Source organism: Leptodactylus fuscus, chromosome 5 (genome assembly GCF_031893055.1).
Source record: "Leptodactylus fuscus isolate aLepFus1 chromosome 5, aLepFus1.hap2, whole genome shotgun sequence".
Classification (NCBI taxonomy): domain Eukaryota; kingdom Metazoa; phylum Chordata; class Amphibia; order Anura; family Leptodactylidae; genus Leptodactylus; species Leptodactylus fuscus.
This window is the reverse complement of record NC_134269.1, coordinates 214,459,299-214,480,251: the sequence shown is the minus strand read 5'-3', so window position 1 is coordinate 214,480,251 and position 20,953 is coordinate 214,459,299. Positions and strand designations below refer to the sequence as shown.

The 20,953-nt window shown below is 41.8% G+C and overlaps 1 protein-coding gene across 3 annotated transcripts in view; it reads left to right on the top strand.

The window, feature by feature from the left end:
* ITPR2 (inositol 1,4,5-trisphosphate receptor type 2) overlaps positions 1-20,953 on the top strand; it is a 179,696-nt gene that overhangs the window by 49,048 nt on the left and 109,695 nt on the right. For all 3 annotated transcript variants that reach the window (XM_075275279.1, XM_075275281.1, XM_075275278.1), the window contains exons 11-21: positions 3,530-3,681; positions 6,554-6,653; positions 6,763-6,923; positions 8,176-8,317; positions 8,402-8,563; positions 9,815-9,987; positions 10,097-10,216; positions 11,785-11,970; positions 12,225-12,476; positions 12,566-12,710; positions 14,874-15,024. In XM_075275279.1, the coding sequence (XP_075131380.1) occupies positions 3,530-3,681; positions 6,554-6,653; positions 6,763-6,923; positions 8,176-8,317; positions 8,402-8,563; positions 9,815-9,987; positions 10,097-10,216; positions 11,785-11,970; positions 12,225-12,476; positions 12,566-12,710; positions 14,874-15,024 (1,744 nt within the window). The remainder of the gene's footprint in view (positions 1-3,529; positions 3,682-6,553; positions 6,654-6,762; positions 6,924-8,175; positions 8,318-8,401; positions 8,564-9,814; positions 9,988-10,096; positions 10,217-11,784; positions 11,971-12,224; positions 12,477-12,565; positions 12,711-14,873; positions 15,025-20,953) is intronic.

The following is a 20,953-nucleotide window of genomic DNA, read 5'->3' as shown; positions in this document are numbered from 1 at the left end:
TAATGTAATGTATGTACACAGTGACTGCACCAACAGAATAGTGAGCGCAGCTCTGGAGTATAATACAGGATAAGTAATGTAATGTATGTACAGAGTGACTGCACCAGCAGAATAGTGAGCGCAGCTCTGGAGTATAATACAGGATAAGTAATGTAATGTATGTACACAGTGACTGCACCAGCAGAATAGTGAGCGCAGCTCTGGAGTATAATACAGGATAAGTAATGTAATGTATGTACACAGTGACTGCACCAGCAGAATAGTGAGCGCAGCTCTGGAGTATAATACAGGATAAGTAATGTAATGTATGTACACAGTGACTGCACCAGCAGAATAGTGAGCGCAGCTCTGGATTATAATGCAGGATAAGTAATATAAAGTATATAGTCTCTGACTTTGCTGGTGTCTCTTGCTGGGAGTTGTAGTCTCACCAGAGCTGGGATATTACAGACGTCTTTTCTTCTATATTTATCTTGCTGAGGACCACGAGGTGCGGTGATTTGGCGTTATGGCTTGAGAGCAGAGATTTCATCCTTTAACCCCTCAGGACGTTACTGCCGGGTCACTGGCCTGTGATGTATTATACATCTATATTTGCTACATCTGGTGACAGTTCTCACTTTCTGCAGTGACAGCTCTCAGCGCCTGTTGCCCTCACGGTATCACAGCACGCTCCTCTCGGATAAGGCAGATCAGTGAGGCCGTTGCGTGCCTTAAACCTCATAGAGCCCCTTTGTATCCCTGCAGCTCGGTGCCATCTGGCCGCAGCACAGAGACCTTATTTTGTACCTCTCCCGAGAGCTAAAGTTTCATCCCAGCAGTGACAGCCGCGGCGAAATCCTCACTCTCCGATTTTCACACTTGAATTTCTTAAAGGGGCCACCTGGGTGAGGAGGTCCTGGCGTTACGGAGAGCTCACCCTGCCTGGAATGGCTGATCACAGAGAGCAATAGAGCGCGGTCCATCTGCACGGAAAATAACGAATAGGTTTATTGTCCATGGCAGGTTTTGGATACTAAAGGTTTATATTGGCCATATACACGTGCAGTATACAAGGCCGTCATGGACATGGCCCTAGTGTAGTCACTGTGACCGTATTAGGGGTAATCTTACTACAGAGAAATCCTTATAGACTGAAATCACATTGGTGATCCGCTGATCGCTGCCGGTATAGATGAGCTTTAGCGGGTCAGGCATATTCCCTGCAGTGGCCTCTAGTGGAGAAGTGTAGTATTACATGGTAACTATGCAAAAGAAACACTTGATATGTAACACATAGACTGATTGAGTCCTCCTAAGTGGGAGAATCATCGAGAGGGGTCCCAGGGGCTTCTTTATAGACCCCTTTCCCCAATACCTCGCCAAAAAATAAATGAAACCCTCCCAAATCCTCGAGTCAACGTCTTCTCTCAGGTTCGTCGCACTTGGCTATATTTGTTCTATGAGTGACAGCCAACTTGTCACCCAGCTTTCCCAGAATCCCAAACATCCGGTCTGACTAGTTTATCGGTGATCTATGCCAGTGGGATGTGAAGTAGCAGCCATATTGTTGGTCATACAGCTTTTCCAGAATCCTGAACAGTCAGTTTGACTGTTTATGCAAAAATATATTACAATGAGAAGTGCAGTGGCGACCATCTTGTTTCTTACCAAGCTTTTCCAGGATTCTGTACAGCTCCTCTGTAGTGATACAGTCCGATGAGGTATGCAGTGGCAGCCATCTTGTTTGTCACCCAGCTTTTTCAGAATCCTGAACAGTCAGTCTGACTGTTGATGCAAAGATATACTCCAATGAGAAGTGCAGTGGCGAGAATTTTGTTTGTTACTAAGCTTTTCCACACTCCTGAAAAGCTTATTTGCAGTGAGGTATACAGTGGCAGCCATCTTGTTAGTCACTCATCTTATCCAGGATCCTGAACAACGCATGTGACTAGCTATGCAGTGGCATTAGGATGCAATGGCGGCCATCTTGTTAGTCACTCAGCTTTTCCAGGATCCTGAACAACACATGTGACTAGCTATGCAGTGGCATTAGGATGCAATGGCGGCCGTCTTGTTAGTCACACAGCTTATCCAGGATCCTGAACAACGCATGTGACTAGCTATGCAGTGGCATTAGGATGCAATGGCGGCCATCTTGTTTTTCACTCCGCTTAACAAGGATCCTGAACAATCCATGTGACTAGCTATACAATAATATCCACCATTAGAATGCAATGGCGGCCATCTTGTTTGTCACACATCTTATTCAGGATCCCGAACAATCCATGTGGACTAGCTATGCAGTGGCATTAGGATGCAATGGCGGCCATCTTGTTTGTCACACAGCTTATCCAGGATCCCGAACAATCCATGTGACTAGCTATGCAGTGGCATTAGGATGCAATGGTGGCCATCTTGTTTTTCACTCCGCTTTTCCAGGATCCTGAACAATCCATGTGACTAGCTATACAATAATATCCACCTTTAGGATGCAATGGCAGCCATCTTGTTTGTCACACATCTTATCCAGGATCCTGAACAACGCATGTGACTAGCTATGCAGTGGCATTAGGATGCAATGGCGGCCTTCTTGTTTGTCACACAGCTTATCCAGGATCCTGAACAATCCATGTGACTAGCTATACAATAATATCCACCATTAGAATGCAATGGCGGCCATCTTGTTTGTCACACAGCTTATCCAGGATCCCGAACAATCCATGTGGACTAGCTATGCAGTGGCATTAGGATGCAATGGTGGCCATCTTGTTTTTCACTCCGCTTTTCCAGGATCCTGAACAATCCATGTGATTAGCTATGCAGTGATATAAATACAGGAAGAGTCAATGGCGGCCATGTTGTTTGCCACCCAGCTTTTTCAGGCTCCCAAACATTCAAGCTGACACTTTATGCATTGGGATGCAACAGCAATTATATGGTAGTCACCCAGCTTTCCCTAGAACAGATCTAAAAAAATTAAACTCTGAAGCAAGTTTCGGAAATCTGGGTTGAAGATCCGTCCGTTGCGTCGAGGGTTAACCTCGCTTTGGGAATCGCCGCTCTCAGTAACGGAGAAGATGCCAGCTCGTCGGCTGAGTCAGCGCGGGAAGCACACAGGCCGCGTCTTCCAGGGCGTCTCTAGAGCCGGAGCGTGATGTCTCTGCTAAAAATGGGGATGACTCACTCGTGAGTCAATAACCGAGGTGTTTGTGGAAGCGAGAGGCTTCACGGGGGCGTCAGCGCCAGCGGAGGAATTCATTCACTGGTCCTGTGAGACCCCCGCTGCCCCCCGAAACACAACCCCCTCACTGATCATTAAGAGATCCGGCCGCCCCCCAAAGCAAATGCCAAATACATCATTCTATACAATGTGCCCCAATTCATCGCACCTCTGCTTGCTGTCAGTGAATGAGTAGGAATCCATCTCACAGCTGAGGGTTTGTTACAGTCGCATCCAGTTCAGATCATCCATTGCCACTGGATGCAATAGTAACAAACCCTCCGCTGTGAAAAGCATTGGCCTCTATTCACTTTATGTTTCTTCCAGAGAGATGGCGAGATACCGGTGTCCAAGAGGAAGTGGCCGGCCGGGGAGAAGATCATGTTCACACTGGTGTCCGTGCCGCATGGAAATGATATTGCCTCGCTGTTTGAGTTGGATGCCACCACCCTGCAGAGGGCAGACTGCCTAGTGCCAAGGTAATGCCGGTGAGACCGGGGGTCTACATGTATACATAGTGGTCTGGTGTTTCACATAGGGGGCGCCTCTCCTGGTGCTGGTGTCACCAGAACTAATACCTGACCATTATCTACGCTTCACAAGAAACCCGGCCCTCAATGTAAAGGAATAATTCATCATATAGTATACAGAGAGTATTCTGCCATACTGTACACAGGAATAATGCCACCATAGAGTACACATAATACACCCGATAATACAGAGCCCCGGATCCACTGCACAAGCCACTTACTGTGACATCACTGTGTGTATTATCTCTGTACTGTGACATCACTGTGTGTATTATCCTGTACTGTGACATCACTGTGTGTATTATCTCTGTACTGTGACATCACTGTGTGTATTATCTCTGTACTGTGACATCACTGTGTGTATTATCCCTGTACTGTGACATCACTGTGTGTATTATCCTGTACTGTGACATCACTGTGTGTATTATCCCTGTACTGTGACATCACTGTGTGTATTATCCTGTACTGTGACATCACTGTGTGTATTATCCTGTACTGTGACATCACTGTGTGTATTATCTCTGTACTGTGACATCACTGTGTGTATTATCCCTGTACTGTGACATCACTGTGTGTATTATCCCTGTACTGTGACATCACTGTGTGTATTATCCCTGTACTGTGACATCACTGTGTGTATTATCCTGTACTGTGACATCACTGTGTGTATTATCTCTGTACTGTGACATCACTGTGTGTATTATCTCTGTACTGTGACATCACTGTGTGTATTATCCTGTACTGTGACATCACTGTGTGTATTATCCTGTACTGTGACATCACTGTGTGTATTATCCTGTACTGTGACATCACTGTGTGTATTATCTCTGTACTGTGTCATCACTGTGTGTATTATCCTGTACTGTGACGTCACTGTGTGTATTATCTCTGTACTGTGACATCACTGTGTGTATTATCTCTGTACTGTGACATCACTGTGTGTATTATCCCTGTACTGTGACATCACTGTGTGTATTATCTCTGTACTGTGACATCACTGTGTGTATTATCTCTGTACTGTGACATCACTGTGTGTATTATCCTGTACTGTGACATCACTGTGTGTATTATCCTGTACTGTGACATCACTGTGTGTATTATCCTGTACTGTGACATCACTGTGTGTATTATCTCTGTACTGTGACATCACTGTGTGTATTATCCTGTACTGTGACATCACTGTGTGTATTATCTCTGTACTGTGTCATCACTGTGTGTATTATCCTGTACTGTGACGTCACTGTGTGTATTATCTCTGTACTGTGACATCACTGTGTGTATTATCCTGTACTGTGACATCACTGTGTGTATTATCCCTGTACTGTGACATCACTGTGTGTATTATCTCTGTACTGTGACATCAGTGTGTATTATCTCTGTACTGTGACATCACTGTGTGTATTATCCTGTACTGTGACGTCACTGTGTGTATTATCCCTGTACTGTGACGTCACTGTGTGTATTATCCTGTACTGTGACGTCACTGTGTGTATTATCCCTGTACTGTGACATCACTGTGTGTATTATCCCTGTACTGTGACATCACTGTGTGTATTATCCCTGTACTGTGACATCACTGTGTGTATTATCTCTGTACTGTGACATCACTGTGTGTATTATCCTGTACTGTGACATCACTGTGTGTATTATCCCTGTACTGTGACATCACTGTGTGTATTATCCCTGTACTGTGACATCACTGTGTGTATTATCTCTGTACTGTGACATCTCTGTGTGTATTATCTCTGTACTGTGACATCACTGTGTGTATTATCCCTGTACTGTGACATCACTGTGTGTATTATCCCTGTACTGTGACATCACTGTGTGTATTATCTTTGTACTGTGACATCACTGTGTGTATTATCCTGTACTGTGACATCACTGTGTGTATTATCCTGTACTGTGACATCACTGTGTGTATTATCTCTGTACTGTGACATCACTGTGTGTATTATCTCTGTACTGTGACATCTCTGTGTGTATTATCCCTGTACTGTGACATCACTGTGTGTATTATCCCTGTACTGTGACATCACTGTGTGTATTATCCTGTACTGTGACATCACTGTGTGTATTATCTCTGTACTGTGACATCTCTGTGTGTATTATCCCTGTACTGTGACATCACTGTGTGTATTATCCCTGTACTGTGACATCACTGTGTGTATTATCTCTGTACTGTGACATCACTGTGTGTATTATCCTGTACTGTGACATCACTGTGTGTATTATCCTGTACTGTGACGTCACTGTGTGTATTATCCTGTACTGTGACGTCACTGTGTGTATTATCTCTGTACTGTGACATCACTGTGTGTATTATCCTGTACTGTGACATCACTGTGTGTATTATCTCTGTACTGTGACATCACTGTGTGTATTATCTCTGTACTGTGACATCACTGTGTGTATTATCCTGTACTGTGACATCACTGTGTGTATTATCTCTGTACTGTGACATCACTGTGTGTATTATCCTGTACTGTGACATCACTGTGTGTATTATCCTGTACTGTGACGTCACTGTGTGTATTATCCTGTACTGTGACGTCACTGTGTGTATTATCTCTGTACTGTGACATCACTGTGTGTATTATCCTGTACTGTGACATCACTGTGTGTATTATCTCTGTACTGTGACATCACTGTGTGTATTATCTCTGTACTGTGACATCACTGTGTGTATTATCCTGTACTGTGACATCACTGTGTGTATTATCTCTGTACTGTGACATCACTGTGTGTATTATCTCTGTACTGTGACATCACTACTTGCTCCATCTTTGCTGATGATCATATTAATTGCCTCTCTTTTCAGGAACTCCTATGTGCGGCTGCGCCATCTATGCACTAACACTTGGGTCACCAGCACCAGTATACCGATCGATACAGATGAGGAAAGACCGGTTATGCTGAAGGTCGGGATCACATTGTAGCATCGCTTTGTCATACATGAGGTATTTTTTGTCTCCGTTTTTTATGACTGATCATTTTATTTTTCTTTCCTTTTCTGGATCTTTTCTCCAGATTGGAACCTGTCAGACCAAGGAGGACAAGGAAGCTTTTGCCATTATTTCTGTCCCTCTTTCCGAGGTGCGGGATTTGGATTTCGCTAACGATGCCAATAAAGTTTTAGCGTCTACGGTTAAGAAGTTGGAATATGGAACCATCACACAGAACGAGCGGAGGTCAGACATCTTATCTCACCTGGCCAGCACTATAAACCTTCTTCCCTGCTGTTTCCTGGATTTGTTACTTAAAGGGAGTGTCCATCTTTTTTTTTTTTTTTTTTTTTTTTTTTCAAATTTATGTGTCTACAGTGGTCAGAACAAAAATTGCAGAATTTAATACTTAAAGGGATCCTATCATTGATCGAATTTTTTGTCCCTAACACGTAGGAATAGCCTTAAGAAAGGCTATTCTTCTCCTACCTTTAGATGTCTTCTCTGCGCCGCCGTTCCGTAGAAATCCCGGTTTTCGCCGGTATGTAAATAAGTTCTCTCGCAGCACTGGGGGCGGTCCTCAGCGCTCAAACAGCACTGGGAAAGTCCCCAATGCCGCGAGAGAACTCCAGCGCCGCCTCCATCTTCTTCAGCAACGTCCTCTTCCAGTGGTGGCTTCTAACTTCTAGGCCTAGGGCAAAGCCAACTGCGCATGCCCGTGGGCCACAAGAAAAATGGCCCCTTGCACAGTATTGTAAACTGCCATTCTCTTGTGGCCGGCAGGCATGCGCAGTCAGCTTGCCCTAGGCCCGAGGCCTAGAAGTTAGAAGCCACCGCCGGAAGAAGACGCGGTGAAGAGGACGTTCCTGAAGAAGATACAGGCAGTGCTGGGGAGTTCTCTGGCAGCTATGGGGACGCCCCCAGTTCTGTTTGAGCGCTGAGGACCGCCCCCCAGTGTTGCGAGGGAACTCATTTGCATACAGAAGAAAACTGGGATTTCTAGCAAATGGCGGCGCGGGGAAGACAACGAAAGGTAGGAGAAGAATAGCCTTTCTTAAAGCTATTCCAAAGTGTTAATGATAAAAATTGTGATTGAGTCATAGGATCCCTTCAAAGCTATACCTATGTGTTAGGGACAAATAATTCAATCTAAATGATAGGATCCCTTTAAAAAAAAAAAATTAAATACTAAAAGAAAATATATATATATATATATATATATATATATATATATATATATATATGTATATGATATATATATATATAGTGTAACCTGTTACCTTTAAGTACTTACTTATGGAGTTACTGATTTTCATTGGGGAGATCCTGCATACTAGTGGCAGTGCCTCATGGGAAAACAATATGCAAATTAGCCCCTCCTCCACACGGAGGATAGCTATCTCTCTAGCGCCACCTATAGGTTACTACCTGGTACAGATCCATCTGTAGGGGAGCCCATTTTACTTTTCTCATATCTTGTCTGGTTTTGTGTTTTCAGGTTTGTCACTAAACTTCTGGAGGATCTGATCTTCTTTGTGTCCGGAGTTCCTAATAACGGGCAGGAAGTTCTGGATGTCGTGATCACAAAACCCAATCGGGAGAGGCAGAAGTTAATGAGGGAGCAGAATATTTTAGCACAGGTGAGAGGGTCTTTAGGATATTTGGGCTGTAAGGGAGTAGAATGTTTCATAGACTTAACTTTTTGAAAATTTTTGGGTCTACAGATTTTTGGCATATTGAAAGCGCCATTCAAAGACAAAGCGGGTGAAGGCTCCATGCTCCGCCTGGAAGATCTGGGAGATCAGAGATACGCCCCATACAAATATATACTGCGGCTGTGCTATCGGGTCCTGAGACACTCGCAGCAGGACTATCGCAAGAACCAGGTGACTAAAAGGACTGTCAGTACTGTGGGATAGTTAGTTCTCACTGCCCTACATGAGCGGTGACTCTGCATTAAAGCCAAGGGGAGCCACTGTCTTATTCTCCAGTAATAGCCAAAGGTGCATGTAAATAATGACAAAAAGAGCAGAATAGTGAGCGCAGCTCTGGAGTATAATACAGGATAAGTAATGTAATGTATGTACACAGTGACTGTACCAGCAGAATAGTGAGCGCAGCTCTGGAGTATAATACAGGATAAGTAATGTAATGTATGTACACAGTGACTGCACCAGCAGAATAGTGAGCGCAGCTCTGGAGTATAATACAGGATAAGTAATGTAATGTATGTACACAGTGACTGTACCAGCAGAATAGTGAGCGCAGCTCTGGAGTATAATACAGGATAAGTAATGTAATGTATGTACACAGTGACCGTACCAGCAGAATAGTGAGCGCAGCTCTGGAGTATAATACAGGATAAGTAATGTAATGTATGTACACAGTGACTGTACCAGCAGAATAGTGAGTGCAGCTCTGGAGTATAATACAGGATAAGTAATGTAATGTATGTACACAGTGACTGTACCAGGAGAATAGTGAGCGCAGCTCTGGAGTATAATACAGGATAAGTAATGTAATATATGTACACAGTGACTGTACCAGCAGAATAGTGAGCGCAGCTCTGGAGTATAATACAGGATAAGTAATGTAATGTATGTACACAGTGACTGTACCAGCAGAATAGTGAGTGCAGCTCTGGAGTATAATACAGGATAAGTAATGTAATGTATGTACACAGTGACTGCACCAGCAGAATAGTGAGCGCAGCTCTGGAGTATAATACAGGATCAGTAATGTAATGTATGTACACAGTGACTGCACCAGCAGAATAATGAGCGCAGCTCTGGAGTATAATACAGGATGTATCTCAGGATACTAATATAATTCATGTATATTCTAAGTTTGTACTTTTTATTACTGCACGATGATTTTCACTTCTCAAAACCAATCTTTGTACAATTCCTCTTTGTCTTTCTCTCGCTCACAGTCATGTGTCTCATAACGTTATTATACTGACTTCAGAAATCTTCTCTCTTCTTCATACAAGTTGACCTTTTTGCCCCCGGGTCTGTTCTGTAACTTCCTTTAGTTTAAAATCACATGGATTCACTTGCTGTGTTGGGGGCAGTAAGACATTTGGGTGAACTTCTCATCTTATCTGTTGATACCACGTCTTGTATGTTTTCGTCCAGGAATACATTGCAAAGCATTTCTGCGTCATGCAGTCACAGATCGGATACGATATACTGGCGGAAGACACAATCACAGCTCTGCTACATAACAACCGCAAACTGCTGGAGAAACATATCACGGCCAAAGAGATCGAGACGTTTGTCAATTTATTAAGGAGGAACAGAGAGCCCAGGTCAGTGTCGTAGAGGTGACTTTAGGTGTCTTGTACCCCCTAGAGTAAGCGTATCATCGTCCTGCAGTATTATAGTACTGTAACAAGTAAAATCGCTCCCTTTTCACAGATTTTTGGATTATCTGTCAGATTTGTGTGTATCGAACACGACCGCCATCCCTGTGACTCAAGAGCTCATCTGCAAGTTTATGCTGAGCCCAGGAAATGCTGATATTCTCATCCAGACCAAGTAGGTTTTATTGTATTTCACATGTCTAGAAACCTTTTAGCTAGTCAAGACAAATACTATGTGCTTTAACTATTATCATACTGTTTTTTTATGAGAATATAGCTGCTATAATACTGCCCCCTATGTACAAGAATATAACTACTATAATACTGTCCCTATGTACAAGAATATAACTACTATAATACTACTCCTATGTACAAGAATATAACTACTATAATACTGCTCCCTATGTACAAGAATATAACTACTATAATACTACCTCCTATGTACAAGAATATAACTACTATAATACTACCTCCTATGTACAAGAATATAACTACTATAATACTGCTCCTATGTACAAGAATATAACTACTATAATACTGCTCCTATGTACAAGAATATAACTACTATAATACTGCTCCTATGTACAAGAATATAACTACTATAATACTACTCCTATGTACAAGAATATTACTACTATAATACTACCTCCTATGTACAAGAATATAACTACTATAATACTACCTCCTATGTACAAGAATATAACTACTATAATACCACTCCTATGTACAAGAATATAACTACTATAATACTGCTCCTATGTACAAGAATATAACTAATATAATACTACTCCTATGTACAAGAATATAACTACTATAATACTGCTGCTATGTACAAGAATATAACTACTATATTACTACCTCCTATGTACAAGAATATAACTACTATAATACTGCTCTTATGTACAAGAATATAACTACTATAATACTGCTCCTATGTACAAGAATATAACTACTATAATACTACCTCCTATGTACAAGAATATAACTACTATAATACTACCTCCTATGTACAAGAATATAACTACTATAATACTACCTCCTATGTACAAGAATATAACTACTATAATACTGCTCTTATGTACAAGAATATAACTACTATAATACTACCTCCTATGTACAAGAATATAACTACTATAATACTACCTCCTATGTACAAGAATATAACTACTATAATACTGCTCTTATGTACAAGAATATAACTACTATAATACTACCTCTATGTACAAGAATATAACTACTATAATACTACCTCCTATGTACAAGAATATAACTACTATAATACTGCTCTTATGTACAAGAATATAACTACTATAATACTACCTCCTATGTACAAGAATATAACTACTATAATACTACCTCCTATGTACAAGAATATAACTACTATAATACTACCTCCTATGTACAAGAATATAACTACTATAATACTGCTCTTATGTACAAGAATATAACTACTATAATACTACTCCTATGTACAAGAATATAACTACTATAATACTACTCCTATGTACAATAATATAACTACTATAATACTGCCCCCTATGTACAAGAATATAACTACTATAATACTGCTCCTATATACAAGAATATAACTACTATAATACTACCTCCTATGTACAATAATATAACTACTATAATACTGCTCGTATGTACAAGAATATAACTACTATTGTGGTGCCCCCTATGGTCAGTATTGCGTTGATGTCTGTACATTTGATATTTCACACTTGTCTTTCTGTCGGACAGACTGGTCTCTACGCAGATGGACAACCCCCTGGAGTGTTCTGTGCTCTCAGATGACATTGATGAGGAGGAGGTTTGGTTATATTGGATAGACAGTAATAAGGAACCTCATGGTAAAGCTATTCGACACCTTGCTCAAGAGGCCAAGGAAGGAACCAAATCAGATCTAGAAGTCTTAACTTACTACAGGTGGGTCATAGTTTTCATCTTGATCTTGTGGATATGAACCTATAAGCAATCTGCGTGCGTCCATATGGTGTCAGACTCTATACTGTATCCATATCTATTAAGCTTCTTAGATCCCTTAGTGTTATAGCAGCACAGGTTTGTTAACATACAACTTTTTGAGATTTCTGACAAACAAGTTTGACCATCTCTGGACCTAATCAGGTAACGTATCCTTGTATTGACTCTTTATGTGCCATTTTTTGACCCCCATTAAGGTATCAGTTGAACCTCTTTGCACGGATGTGCCTGGACCGCCAATATCTCGCCATCAACCAGATATCTACGCAGTTGTCGGTGGATTTAATTCTGCGTTGTATGTCCGACGAGAGCCTCCCGTATGATTTACGTGCCTCCTTCTGCCGCCTCATGCTCCACATCCACGTGGACAGAGACCCCCAGGAGTCAGTGGTCCCAGTGAAATACGCCAGGCTCTGGACAGAGATTCCTACACGGATCAGCATCCACGAGTGAGTGTTTAGTGACATTTCTTCCTCTATCTCCTTGGGGAGGGTCATTTGAGAACCAGAATTCATTGTGCTTCCATCCGTGACCGCAGCTACGACTCCTTCACCGATTCCTCCAGAGATGAGATGAAGAGGAAGTTCGCTCTCACTATGGAGTTTGTTGAAGAATATCTTAAGGAAGTGGTGACCCAGCCTTTTCCATTTGGTGACAAGGAGAAAAATAAGCTAACGTTTGAGGTAAAGAATTCTGGCTTCTAAAGGTGTTTTTATCTTATGCTCTAGTCACATCTCAAGCTGCATTCGGAATACTTCTACCTCTCTGGTTGCCAGGCCTCAAAACTTTTCTCTGTTTAGAATTCTCCTTTGTTTCTTTTAGCTAACAGGTTGCTCACTTTCTCTTTGCTGCCTCCTGCTTTTTTGTTAGTGCACATAGATCTTATAATGCTATACCATTCATTTAAGTTTTATCTCTCTTCTGATTTATTGTGTATTCTCAACAAGCACATCCGCATTCAGAATTCTGCTAGATACGTTTTAGTTTCACCTTCCTGCCTCCTGCTTTTTCAGCATATACATATAGATGTTAGGATTCTGTTGATTTCCTTCTATCTTTCCCTCTCTTATGGTTCGTTGTATATACTCGTAATTCCAAACAACTTTCATCAGTTTGCTCTGTTTCTGTTATCTCTAAGGATGCCCAGTTTCTCTTTTCTGCCTCCTGCTTTTTTGTTAGTGCACATAGATCTTAGAATTCTATAGTATTCATCTACGTTTTATCTATCTTCTGATGTATTGTGTATTCTCAACAAGCACATCTACATTCATTAATTCTGCTAGATAAGTTCCTCAGCTTCGCCTTGCTGCCTCCTGCTTTTTCAGCATATTCACATAGGTGTTAGGATTCTGTTGGATTCCTTCTCTCTTTCCCTCTCTTTTGGTTAATTGTATATACTATACTTGTATATATACTATACTTGTATATACTTAATTCCAAACAACTTTCATCATTTTGCCCTGTTTCTGTTAGCTCTCAGGTTGCCCGCTTTCTCTTTGCTGCCTCCTGCTTTTTCAGTTTCTGCACATAGGTCTTAAAATTCTGTTGCATTCGTCTTAGCTTTATCCATCTTCTATTTCATTTTGTATACTCAGCAAGCACATCTGCATTCAGAATTCTGCTAGATTTCATTTTTTAAGTTCCCCAGTCTCAACTGTCTCCTGCGTTTTCAGTATATACACCTAGATAATAGGATACTAAGATTCTATTGGATTCCTTCAATATTTCCCTGTCTTCTGATTCATCTTATATATTCTGTATGCAAAACTGCTTTCATAATTTTCTTGCATTTCTGTGAGCTCTCAGGTGGCCTAATTTCACATCCCCTTCCTGCCTCCTGCTTTTTTCATTGGTATTAGAATCCTGACTGTTCCTGATATCTTTCCTTTTCTTCGGATTAATTGTTTCCGATTCGCTTTCTCTGCATTCTCCTTCATTGTGTATGTCAAGCATGTACATCTGTATTCAAGATTTTGCTGGATTTCTGTTAGCTCTCACTTGTCCAGATTCACATATTTTTGTGGCTTCCTTATTTTTGTTTACTGTATAAGCATAGGTGTTATAATTCTGTAGGATTCTTTTTAGTTTATTTCACTTTCTGGTTAATTGTATATAGCCTGTATGCACAGCTGAATTCAGAATTGATAACTGCCCGGCTGCTCAATTACACAACCCCTACCTGCCTCCTGCTTCTTCATTGTATACGCACAGGTATTAGAATTGTTAGATTTTTGTTAGTTTATTTTACTTTCTGATTCGTTGTATATAGCCATCTGCATTCAGAATTGTTACCTATCAGGCTCCTCAATTGCACAACCCCTACCTGCCTCCTGCTTTTTCACTGTATACACACAGGTATTAGTATTCTTTAGAATTCCTGATATTTTTCTCCATCTTCTGATTCATTGTCTACTTGTGCATACACAACATTCAGATTTTTGCAGGGTCTCTGTTGGCTCTCAGGTTGCACAGTTTCTTTTCTCATTGATGCCTCCTGCTTTTTTGTGTGCTCACCTAGTTATTAGAATTTTTTTTTTTTCTGTTAGCTTTCTCTACCTTCTGATTCATTGTCTATATTCAGCATTCGCAGCTTTGTTCAGAAGTCTACTGGATTTCTGTTAGCTCTCAGGTTACACCCTTCCACCTATTCTTGCTGCCTCCTGCTTTTTCACTGTGTACACATGACTTGCCATCATCTACTGTAAATGATGTCGCTGATGGGTAAAGTAGAGATCAGATAGTAAACACCGTGATGTTACACTTTAGACTACAGCTGTGCCAATGGAATTGTCCATTTTTAAAAGAAATATCCCCAAAAATTTAGGACCCCCTTTGTTCTCCCGCAGGTGGTGCACTTGGCACGGAATCTCATCTACTTTGGATTTTACAGCTTTAGTGAGCTCCTTCGACTGACGCGGACACTGCTGGCCATTCTAGACATCGTCCAGAGCCCCATGTCTTCGTACCTGGAGAGACTCAGCAAATTTCAGGATGGAGGTATTGGATGACATAAAGTATGGTCCCTGGCGAAGGATATGGGCCCTAATATAAAATAATGATACACCCACGGTGTCAATAGCTTGTAGCAAACCTCTCTTAAAACTGCCATATTGAGGCTACATAATAAGGCCATACTGTGAAATGAATACAGGCAAATTTTGTTCCGAAACGATACCAAGGTGCTGGAAAAGCCACCAATGTGGTGTTTGTTGACTGCCGTACCCACCCCATTACAGTGTCTGGACGCTGCTACGACTCCTTTCTTTTTACCAGCGGGTTGGTTTTTTTTTTTTGGTATGTTTCTTATAGTGCTCATATAATACTGCCGTACAGCAACAGTTACCGCTCGATACACTGCCTGCGTAATATTGTCATATAGCAACAGGTTTCAGTTCCTGACAGTGCCCACATAATAGTGCCACATAACAACCCATCATAGCTTCATCCAATACCTATATAATACTGTTATACGGTATTACATTACAGTTACGTACAGCAGCCACTTACTGCCAAATAGTTATGCTTTACAGTACAATACAGCACCACATAATACTGCTGAACAGCAACACAGTACAGTTCCATACATTATTCACATTTTACTGCCATAAAGTAACACATTATAGTTCCATACATCACAACATAATACTGCCATAGAGTAACACATTATAGTTCCATACTCCATCTAAATACCATAATACTGCCATACAGCAGCACAATACAGTATTGCATATCGCTAACAAAATATTGACAGAGTAGCACATTATACATCATACATCCATACATCACCTGCATAATACTGCCATAGAATAACACATTACAATTCCATACATCGCACACAGTAACGCTTTGTGATTCAATACATAAGCCACATAATACTGCCATAATACCACCATATAATAATTTTTTTTAGCGTTCCATACAACATTGCATAATATTTTCAAACAGCAACACACCCTGGTTCTATATTGCACACCCATAATACCGCCATATTGTGCACATGTAATAATATGAATATATCGTTGCTTTACAATTCCTCATGGCGGTACAGACCGTCAGCCGGTCCGCCGCTGTGCCAGATTATCAGAAGCTTCTTTTCAGGAGTGAGATTGAACTTACTTGACGTCTTAAAAGACACGGCGGTGACACTAGGCGACAATGACAGGTACATTTTAGCATTTTTACATTTTTTAGACACAAGTGAAGCCTGTCTGGAGACAGAGCTGAAAATGAATAAATCCATGTGTCAGATGAATGTGGTAAAAAGACGCCATCGTGTAGAAACCCGTCTGTACCGACAGACGATCCGGGGGTAAAACATCTCCTATACAACTATCCAAGGCCATTATTATAATAAGGATTATTCCGACTATTGTTTCTTCCCAGAATCCTTTGTAATCGCTGACAAGGCTAGAAAATGCCGTATAATACAAGCAGAGATGAGCTCTTGTTATGTAGCTTTATTATTTTACTTTTTGGAAAGCGAGAATTAAGTAATACTGTCATAATACGCCTGAATAGTAGTGCCAAACCATGCCTGAATGATACCGCTATAATACCTCCTACTAACAATACTGAATACAGATGACATAACTGTATAGTGTAGTGCTTGTATAATGCAACATAGTGAACACCTATCAGTCCATATAGTATCTACATAGTATTACCGTTATACAGTGACTGCTGTGTTGGCCTATTGCCAGTATTTGATTGGTGGGGTCTACTGATTCTAAGAATGAAGGGCCACAGCTAGTGAATGGGGGACCTGCTGCTGTTTCATGTACAGCCAAGTGTGCAGGAGCAAGGGTAGAAAGGGTCAGGTACATGCAGCACCATAATACAGTGCAATATAACCATCCTGTATGGCAACACATAACAGTTCATGCAATACCTACATAATACTGACACACAATGCTTGGGTAACACTGCTAAGTCAAACAGTTTCTACATAATACTGCCATATACTGCCAGCATAATATTATACATAGAACACATATCAGTCATTACATAATACTTCCATAGAGTGCCCGCATGATATTGTTATACACTGAACACACATCATTTGCTACATAATACTGCCGTATGTTGTCCACATAATATTATTAATTGAAAACATATCAGTCACTACATAATACCGCCATAAAGAACCTACATAATATTGTTAAACACATACAAGTAGATCTATCCTACTGCCATACAGTGCTCACATATTGTTATAGATTGAACACTTATCATTCACTACGTAATACCGCCACACATTTCCAACACAATATTGTTGAACACGTAGTACCCACATAATATCGCAATACAGTACCCACATAATACCATAATATGGGGCAACACAGTGACCCCGTGGTTAGCACTGCAGCCTTGTAGTGCTGTAGTCCTTGATTTGAATCCTGCCAGGAACAAAATCTGCAAGGCGTTTTTGTTCTCCCCATGTTTGTGTGGATTTCCTCCCATACTACAAAAAAAGACGCGCTGATAGGAGAAAAAAAAAAGTACATTGTGATCCCTATATGGGGCTCACAATCTACATACATGCAGTACCCACATAATACCGCCATGCAGTACCTACATAATACCACCATGCAGTACTCACATAATACCGCCATACATTAACCACATAATACCACCATACAGTAACCACATAATACCGCCATACATTAACCACATATCACCATACAGTAACCACATAATACCGCCATGCATTAACCACATAATACCGCCATTCAGTACCCACATAATACCACTATACATTAACCATATAATACCGCCATGCATTAACCACATAATACCACTATGCAGTACCCACAAAATAATAACGCCATGCAGTACTCACATAATACCGCCATGCAGTACCTACATAACACCACCATGCATTACCCAAATAATACCGCCATACAGTACTCACATAATACCGCCATACAGTGCTTAATTATCCCAAACTCAAGCCACGCTGCCATATAATCAGTTTAGAGCCCAACGGACCTACGATACACCCGCCCTACCCCCAGTCGCAACTCTTTTCCATGTCGACAAAGGTTTGGTTTTTTTACCAAACGCCCATTTAAAATGAAAAAAAAAGTTTTGCAGCCGCCTCTGAACTAAAGCCAAACTTTTTCCTAATCTGCCCCCTTCACCTCCCCCGCCTCCAGCCTTAGCTAGTGAAATGGGAGCAATTACGGCACATTTACATCGCTATCTATAGACTTCCATAGGCGGTAAATGATCTCTGTCAGCTTATCAGCACTTTACGCGTCTCCGCCAAGGAAAAGAAGTCGATAGATTGAATTTTTTTTTTTTTCCTCCCGTAACGTCTTTCATTGTCTTACATGAAGGTTTTCGGGGACAGCGCATTGTCCGCCGGCTCTTAAAATATTCACTTTCACACTATTGAGTCATCTCGCCGGTCCATAAATCCTGTTAATGTTACCGCTGTAATTTCGCCGTTTTTCCGTTTTTTTTTTCCCCTCCCTTGTCTGCGAGTCTGAAGTGGGTATAAATGGCATGTGTTCGCCTTTGTGCGCGCAGTCTCTTATCATATCTCTTTAAAGCTGCGAGGTAGAATATGTCACTCCTGCAGCTGGCAGGTTAATGAGCTGGTACAATAGTCAATGCCTCCCGGCCATCTATTGTCTCGCCAGTCATTAGATTCCTCGTATCAAGTGCGCCGAGTTCATTCTGAATATGAAAAGCCGACATGGATTGTCCCAGACAGCTGAGCGCACAACTTGCATGTTTTAATAGTTTTTTTGTTTTTTTTTTTCCCCGGCTCTTAATTAGCCGAAACTTAAACTGTCAATTACCATCATATATAATACCTGGCGCATTCAAGAAAAAAAGTTTCTTAAAGGGACGGTTAAAGTTTAAAAAAAAAAACAGAGAACGTAGGCAGAAATTACAGTTAACCCCTTCCAAAGTTATACCGTAACGATATAGGTCATGGGAAGAGCGTACGTAATGGCGATCACGTGATCGCCTCCCTGAGGATGGTTGTGGTCGACCCATCTGAGTATTCTCCAATCCCGGCCCTGCTGGTAGCAGTTTTAGGGCAAAGCCACACCTATAATGGACAGGACCACACCCCTTTTGTGTTGTCACACCTACTATGGACAGGACCACACCCCTTTCATGTGTTGTCACACCCCCTATGGACAGGACCACATCCCTTTTATGTGTTGTCACACCCCCTATGGACAGGACCACACCCCTTTTATGTGTTATCACACCCCCTATGGAAAGGGCCACACCCCTTTTGTGTTGTCACACCTCCTATGGACAGGACCACATCCCTTTTTATGTGTTGTCACACCCCCTATGGACAGGACCACGCCCCTTTTGTGTTGTCACACCACCTATGGATAGGACCACACCCCTTTTGTGTTGTCACACCTATGGACAGGACCACACCCCTTTTGTGTTGTCACACCTCCTATGGACAGGACCACACCCCTTTTATGTGTTGTCACACCCCCCTATGGACAGGACCACGCCCCCTTTGTATGTTGCCACTCCTCTTTGCCCTCCTCTTTTCATCAGACGTAAAGTGCTCAGGTCACATATCATAGGACGGCCTAGGAGATTTTTATGTGTTTTTAGGAGTCTGAAAAGTCACCCCTTCTGGATGAGTTGGCATGTCCCGGTTTTTCCAGGACTGTTTAGTTGATCCTTAGGACCTTTGAAAAGGTCCTGAACAGGGGACCGAAAGTCCCCCTAAAGCCTTTTCGAGGATGAAGCACCAAATCGCTTGTGTTTCTGCTTCATTCGCTTCTATGGAGAAGTCAATGGAGGAACCTCACAAGCAGTCTGGTGCTCCATTCTGCAGGGCGCTTTATGGGGAATTTCGGTCCCCGATCCTCCTGATCACTGGGACATCCACCAATCTTGAGAATGGGAGTCCCATAGGAATGAATAAGCGGGGTATCGGTGCGTTCTGTAACGTCGTCTTTATAGATCTCCATCCGGCACGACAAAGTCTTACATCTCCCCTCTTTAGAGTGAATTTATTCCTTTAGGGCCGATGGTAAATTTACCATAAGTTATTGGCGGCATCTTAAAGGAATTCTCCACTCCATACTCTGAGGGTTCATACAATCTATGGTTCTCTACTGTTGCCATGTTCCCACCACTCTAGTTTTAGCCCCATCCTACACCATGGTCGTGTTGCTTTGGACCAGGTGCTGTGTTTAAAGTGGGATCGCCATTGTCCTGGTGATTTTACTTCATTCCTGACCTGGTGCTGGTTCCTTGCATTGCAATTTCTGATTTGACCCTCATCCTGACCTCGGCCTTGTTCTTGGACATGTCCTCTGACTAGCCCTTGGATTGTTCACTTGGCTTTGACCCTTGGCTCTCCTGTCTTCTATGTACATGCCAACAATCCTGATTTTGGCTTGGACAATCCCTTGAACCAGACCACAAATAGGAGGTTTTTATTTAACACTTGCTCAAAAATTGGTCTCCTAGTCTTTTTGTGACCTTTCTAGGGCATGGAGGTTGAGTTGTGAGGTTTATTACAATCTATGTTTCTCTACTACTACTCCCCTTGCCGCTTCCAGCATCATGGTGGTTGTTATTCTTCGTCCACTGTTGCTTGGGCTCCATCGTTCACCATGCATGGTCCTACTGGTTTGCACCTCCATGGCTTTGGATGCACGGGGTGTCAAGCAGCTGGCGCCTACCAATGACTCCATTTACATGGCTCCATTGCCTATTGATTGTGGTTCATTCCTGACCTGGTTCTTGTTCTCACCGTTGCCGTTCCTGCTTTGACTTCTGGTTGACCCTCATCCTGACCTCGACCTTGTTCTTGTAGATGTTATTCTCCTCCTGGCTGTGACCCTTGGCTTCCTTCCTGACTACACTGTCCTCTTCTCCTCTGCATTCAGGCCAACCGTCCTGATTTTTGCAAGGACAATCCCTTAAA